Source organism: Solea senegalensis, linkage group LG12 (assembly GCF_019176455.1).
Source record: "Solea senegalensis isolate Sse05_10M linkage group LG12, IFAPA_SoseM_1, whole genome shotgun sequence".
NCBI lineage: Eukaryota > Metazoa > Chordata > Actinopteri > Pleuronectiformes > Soleidae > Solea > Solea senegalensis.
The window spans coordinates 15,473,819-15,481,332 of NC_058032.1; the positions used below are offsets into that span (position 1 = coordinate 15,473,819).

The 7,514-nt window shown below is 43.6% G+C and overlaps 1 protein-coding gene across 1 annotated transcript; it reads left to right on the forward strand.

The window, feature by feature from the left end:
* Window positions 1-539: 539 nt before the first annotated feature.
* purab (purine-rich element binding protein Ab) lies at window positions 540-6,211 on the forward strand. The gene has a single exon (XM_044040459.1). It carries the CDS (start codon window positions 637-639, stop codon window positions 1,480-1,482), a length of 846 nt encoding a protein of 281 aa, XP_043896394.1. The 5' UTR covers window positions 540-636; the 3' UTR covers window positions 1,483-6,211.
* Window positions 6,212-7,514: the final 1,303 nt, after the last annotated feature.

Sequence of the window (7,514 nt, forward strand, 5' to 3'; positions counted from 1 at the left end):
ACTGTGTATAACTGGAAATCCTCATCCCTGTAATTGTTTTAAACATATAATGAATTAGTTACTCAGAAGTACAGCTGCTTTAATTAGCTGATACATGGATGCCTAGTTATTGCTGACTGTACTATTTGTACCTATAAAAGATGTTAATTTCAACGTGACTGTCTGGTACATCCTTGAGGTTTGCTCTCCGTGGTGCTGAAAACGACCCAAATAACTGTCCGTGGTGCTGAAAGACCCAATTCAACAGCCACAGCTCCTTGACTAGTTCTGACCTTTAATTGTTTAGACGTGTAGGCTCTCTATCTATCTATCTATCTATCTATCTATCTATCTATCTATGTCCGTGTTGACTGTTGATGTTGGTACTGCAGTGTTTTATGCTCACGTGGGTGGGGGTTAACTTATACTGTTACACCCCTCAGTGAAGATCTTGTGAAACGTTGCAAAAACATCGCGAGTGTCTTGAACGCAGCCTGCTCGAAGCACTACAGTAACACCAACTACAGTTACTTTCATTTTTTATTTTTTTTAATTCTCTTCCTGGTCTCGCGATAGAGCGGCGGAGTGGTTTGACGGGCAGTCGAGGTTGCAGCAGGCAGAGGGAGACGGTGGAAGGTAAAGTAGGGAGGCAGCATCATGGCGGACAGAGACAGTGGCAGTGACCACGGAGGGCCCACCGCAGGCCCCGGCTCGCTGCCCCCGGGTGCGATGGGCGTCATGTCCCGGCTGCAGCACGACACCGAGGAGCTCGCCTCCAAGCGTGTCGACATCCAGAACAAGCGCTTCTACCTTGACGTGAAGCAGAATGTGAAAGGCCGCTTCCTAAAGATAGCGGAGGTCGGGGCTGGGGGAAACAAGAGCCGCCTCACTCTCTCCATGTCTGTTGCCGTGGAGTTCCGCGATTATCTCGGGGACTTTATCGAACATTACGCACAGCTGGGTCCGAGCAACCCGGACATGGTGCAGGATGAGCCCCGGCGGGCGCTCAAGAGCGAATTCCTGGTCCGGGAGAATCGGAAATATTACATGGATCTGAAAGAGAATCAGAGGGGGCGGTTCCTGAGGATCCGACAGACCGTTAATCGGGGGCCCGGACTGGGAAGCGCGCAAGGCCAGACCATCGCTCTGCCGGCTCAGGGTCTCATCGAGTTCCGCGACGCTTTGGCCAAACTCATCGACGACTACGGCGTGGACGAGGAGCCGGCGGAGCTGCCGGAGGGCACGTCGCTCACCGTCGACAACAAGCGCTTCTTCTTTGACGTGGGCTCCAACAAGTACGGGGTCTTCATGCGTGTGAGCGAAGTGAAGCCCACGTACCGGAACTCCATCACGGTTCCGTGCAAAGTGTGGTCCAAATTCGGCAACACCTTCTGTAAATACGCGGAGGAGATGAGGAAGATCCAGGAAAGGAGTAGAGAGAAGCGGGCCTCCGAACTGCTACCTGAGGGCCCGCACGGCGGAGACGAAGGCGACGACGACTGACGCGGATGTTTGGAGAGCACTTCATGAAACAACTGACTTTTAACTGTAAAATAGAGAGATAATTTCCAAGGGAATCACCCACACACACAACCTCCACAGACATAGCAGCACCTCTGCTGTCTCCTCGCTCATTGTACCGGATGACACCCCCACTTACCACCATGTAACAGTAAGCCGCTGCTATCAAGGATTGAACTGTAAGATATGAACTGTTTCTTACTTGATTTAAATGACAATGAACAGAGTGTTTATATCTCTATCAATGACAGATTTTGCACACATCAAAGCTATTTCGAAAAAAAAAAATGTTTAAATGTTTTCAAAGTGGTGATATGCTAAAATTGAATCAAAAATAAAAACCAGAGGTCTATTATATTAAATGGCAGTCTTCATGTAGAACGAATATTTGACATCAGCACAAAGAGAATATATTATAGACTTTATGAAACCAAAATCAGAATACCAGATGTATAGTTTATTTTAAAAAAAGGTACGCAAAATAAATATCAAAGTGCTCATAAGTGTGTGAATTGCAGAACGCACTGCAGGCCTGTAAACACCTGTCAGCATGCGTGTAGACTCATGTTTTCAAAAGAAGTTTGGCAAAGTAGGCTGTAGTCTTTAATTTGACCTAAAACACATAGGCTGATTAAAGCATTTCTGTCATGCCATTAAGGAAAAGGTTGGGAATCTACATGAAATAGCCTATTTTGTCCACCTCAAATAAATGGGATAAATCTATCTTTGAGCTACTATACTGAATATCAACCCTCTTGCACCATGTCCATATAAACTTAAATGAAAAAAAGTGCTAACTTAGATGTACTAATTATGATTTTGTGAATCAGCTGTAAAAAAGAATCCTTATTAAGATACCCACGTTTTCTGTGGGTAAAGTTTTTTCTTCGTTACTTTGTTGTTTTTTCCTCTGGGGGGTGGGGGGTGGTGGTGGTTTGGGGATGCAAAAGGGTAAGGTCCACTTATGAGATCGCAAGGCGCGGTAACAAACAAAAAAAAGAGACACGCCAGCACGTGGCGAGGCGAAGCATCCTCTCTGACGTCATTACAACCCGTGCCTTATACACTCCACTCGTTTACGTGTTCTCACGTGGATGGTCTGTGACCTCGACCGCTGTACGTTTTCATTTTACGAGTGCTGTAATATAGGCAGAATTATATATACCCACCAGGCCGGCAGGATTTACTTCCCTGCAGTGCATGGAGCATGGGTGGAAACACCAAATGTAAGGTGGAGGGCCACTGGGAGCATGGGGGAGGGGGACCAACAGTGGTGAAGGGCAGAAACAATGCTCCAGGCTGGAGCAGGCCCAAAAAAGAGAGACAAGGTTCTACTGTATGTGCACTTTGAGGGTGGGGACCACAGTGTGATATGACCCCCTGGAGCCCAGAATCCCTAGCAGCACACCTGGCTGGGTGGCCTGTCACAGAGTGGAGATGCATCTCCTCGACATAAGAAACGACCAGCATGGAGATTCATCTGGAGATGATACGGGTGGCTTTGAACACCGTATGCACCATGATATTAGAAACCAGTAAAAAGATTTTTTTGTCAAAGCTGAGATGGATGCCGTTAAAGAGACAGGCAGTCAGTCAGTCAGCTGGTCCCATGCAGTCAGTCTGAGTGCAGTCCAGTGATGTGGAGGCCCATCGAAGACGGGCCGAGGCAGTATCTATCTCTTTATGGTGCTACAGCCCCTTGATCGCTCTTTGGGGGCCTTCCCACTCAGATTACGTCATATTTGCATCACTGTTCCTCTTATGCTCCTCTCTTTTCTGTCAAAGTTCTTTTCTCCACATTACATTGTCCAAGACGTGTTCGGTTTCTCCCTCCCAGGCAGAGAAGACGATGCTGACTAGTGGAGGACATTTCATCTTAGTGTGCAATATTGTGTACGTGCCAATCGTGGCATTGTATAGACTTTTAAAAAGACGAAAAAATGTATAGGCTATGTGATCAGTAGATAATATGAAAGCATGATAATGAGGTTGACGCATCTGCATTATATTTCAAAAACGTGAAGTCTTTCTTCTCAAGCACCTGCTTAAAGTGGAAAAAAAAAGTCAGACTAGTAGTGAGGTATTTTTCTTTGTCATGGTCTGTGAACCAGTAAGCTTCCTTGTCTGTCTCTCAGTGCGTTTAGACTAGCTTGGGTGTTTAACGTCTGTGGAATCACCCCAGAGAAAAACAATTCCCTCCCTGTTTCTCCCCGAACATACATATGCAGCACAGGCAGTCAGACTATCAGCAACCTTTAACTGTCTCTGCAGTGGCACACACTGAAGCTGAATGATATGTCGGTGATTAGGTCCAGTGGTGGCTGACATACACACATCCAAACACACAGTCTCCCCTTGTTGAGGCCTCCTGTTGCTATCTGAGTGTTTGCGAGGCCTCTGAAGTATTCTGAATGGCGTCTAGAGCTGCACAAGGCCTCCTGTCATTAGCAGCCAGGAAACTGTGAGTTTGGAGCCTGAGTGCGACCCCTCTCTTGCTTGGGACTGCTGATGACAGGACAGGTGAACTAAAACCTTAATTTGACTTGAGGAGTTGGATGTATTTGTATTTTCAACAAAGATTATAATCCCCCTCAGTTTGTAAAGAATGCCTCAGCTCATTCCCACACTCAGAAACACAGTCTATTCCTACATTTTGACCTGATTGACCTCTAGGTTTACATTGAAGTGCTAGCTCACAATCAACACGCCTCATGGATAGATCACCTATAAGCTTTATTTTAAATCAGGTTGCCCTACAAAGAGACTGAACCTGGTCACTGGTACTGTCAGAGAGGCATGGAGGGAAACACAGACTACACAGACTGCAGCTTTGCAGTCCAAGTCTCACAGACATGTGGGATAACTGCAGCTAAACAGGGGCAGAATTACGCAAAGCTCACCTGGGCATCTTACCGAGGCTTTGCGCTACAGAATTCTGTGTTGAGCTCTACTTGATCTGTGTTAAATTGCTCATGTCTGTGGCAGTAGAGCCAAGCCAAAAATGTTCCAGAAAATCCCATCTGTTCTACGCCGGACTTTTTGTCCCAGGTTTGTCTCAGAGTGTTGGTGAGAGGCCTGATGAAGCCTGGCACTGCACTGTAGGGGCTTAGCAACAGCATTCCACCATGACCTACTGACCTGGCTTCAAACAGACCCAGTAAAGACTTTTCTCTCCATTCAAGAGTGCAACAGAAAATCTCTTTCTCCTCTTGCACAGATGATACTTTTCCTCACACTGACTTGAATGATAAAGAGCTCATCTCCATTAAACAGATGTGTGAGCCACCTATGACTATATGCTTGGCAAAGCACATCTAAGGTCAACATGAGTTCACCTTGAGTTCAACATTATTATGATCACATTGTTGTGAAACAGCACTTACTACACCCAAAGTTCTAGCTTGAGCTAAGATCCATTTAGGCCTCCAGGAGGCCCATGCTACATGAAGACTGGAAATATAACACTTCCTTTCTCTCTTTCTTCTATAGCCAAATATTAGAACAGCAAGTTCACGTTGTGAATGCCTCAATCTGTAAAACGCACACTTTTTTTCAGAGAGTTAAAGACGTGTTGCTTTGTTACGGACAGTAATTGCCAGGTGCTACTGCACAGTTTGAGTTTTTACTGCAAAACTGATCCTGGTTGTGAAGCATGACTCATCCATTTTGGGTCGAGGAGAGGGCAGTTATGGTTTTGCCAGAAATTGCGTGATCTAAACTGATTTCTCACTTCATGAGAGTTCACCCAGTGTCACAGTAAAACTTGGGATGACCTTGCAGCCATGTTGGGCCCACATTATCACACATGTCTGGGACTCAAACACAAAATGCCAGGCAGATGTGTTTTGTCTCATTTTCCATGTGTGACGTCAGTGTTGCAGTCGTGTGCCGTCTTCAGTGGCTCTGGTTAGTCCAGCAATAGCGTACTGAAGCTGTTAGCATTGATGAGAATGACGTCTTGAACTGTTACATAGTGGTTGCCATCGTAGCAGTCCGGAATCACATTGTTATTTTACTGGGGTTTTTTTGTTTTTGCTTTTTTCAAAAGGACACATGTTTTGTTGCTCAACCCACCTGTCGCTCAAAGTGACCAGATCATTCCTTACACATTTTAACCTACGAAAATAGATGACAAAACTAAATTGTAGATGTTGCGACAGTTGCTGCTGTTCACTGCTTTGTTAAACTGTTGCATGTACTCAGTGTCAGATTGCTATGATGGCTCCAGCTGTAGGTGATTTGTCTGCTTGCTCCTTCTGTCTCAAAGAGGGAGATTATTCCTGTTTCTGACTGCATTCATGTACATGTACAACCTTTAACGGCAAACTTCCACACACAAAATGTCAACGGTCGCTTCTTCCATTAAGGTGTCTCAGACAACCAAATCCGCTCCGTTTCTGATTTCAGTGTTGTAGTCTTGCATTGGCCATTCAGAGTCCCTGGTTATTTACCCGGCCAATCACAGCCTCTGGTCAAAACCTAGCACGACGGTATACCGGCTCATCAGACACCAATGACAGGGGAGCTCATTCACCACATCTTGTGTTTGCACATGCACCGAGCAGTAGGGTCCACCATGTTTGCAGATTACAAAGGCTACTGTTGTGTCTATTTATGAAGATGTTCATTCAGATGTTTAGAAGATTTTTGGAACTGGATCCTGGAATTTAAGGGGTGGGGTCAATGCACAATAAACATATCCCATGTCACATTTTGGTCTAAATCCCTTTACCATTCCCCCATATGAGATAATATGTTGTATCTTTTAAAAATATTTTATCTGTGGTGTGTGAGTGTGTGTGCGTGCGTGTGTGTGTATAAATATATATATATATATATATATAAATATATATATATGGTTTGTTATATATGATGCTCCTCCTTTCAGAAAAAATATAACGTAAATAGGAAAAGCATATTGCCGTTTTTTTCCTTTGTATTTTATACTTACATAAAGCATTGAATAAAAATGGATAAATACTTGCACTTTAGATATATTAAGAAGAATAAAAATCTGCATATTATTTTTGATAGGGATCTCACATTCAAAGAATATAAATTACAGGCTTTGTGACTATTGCTGGACAGAGATGTATTGAGTTCTACTTATTGAAGTATATTTTGTCTGTGTGTCAGAAGGTTTACTAAAGTAAATTGCATGATAAAGTAGTGCTACACCGTTATTGTTCTTTTTTTTAGTTGTTAAAGATGTATGAAAACTGTGATAACAACCCTCTTGTATCATGTTTAACCTCTCCTCGCCCCTTCTAGAATATTTCTAACTGAAATATGGCCTTTCCTGACTACATGATGATGGTGCTTACTTTGGCTTTGACATCAAGCTCATCCTATACATCTCAACATCACCATAACTCACGTCCTCAGACTTCGTTACTTTCTGTTATGTACTCTCGCTACCTTAATAAATTTCTGTTGATGGCAAAAAAAGGTGTGCTGTTTTGTACATTGCTGTTTGTTTTAATGTTGAGGAGCCTTGTTGTCTGGAAAATGACTCACTGCGCAATAAAAAGTCATTCCACATGCTGCCGTCTCTGCACAAATGTCTCAACACTATCCAGTCATATACAGTTAAAGCTGTAGTCCAGTGTTCAGCAATTGGTGGCCAGTGGGCCAAAACTGGCCCGCCAGCATCAGTATCTGGCCCGTAAATTATTTGTTTATCTACACAAAACATTTAAATTTCATATCTAGTTCAGAGCTTCTATTCTAAAACAAACTTTTAAAATGAACTTATTCAATAGATTATGTTGCTAGAATTTACATTTAAACTAAACTAAATGTTTGGCCTAACATTCAATTGCTTACAAAAACGTTGGCCCTCGACCACATTTACTTGCCGATCCCTGCTGTAGTCCATAGTTAGTTTCTATGTAGGGCTGATACAATTACTCAATTCATTGATTATTAAGAACTAAATAATCGTGAACTATTTACGGTTATCTCCCACACTCCAAAAACATGCAGATTTGGGGATTAGACAAATTGGACACACA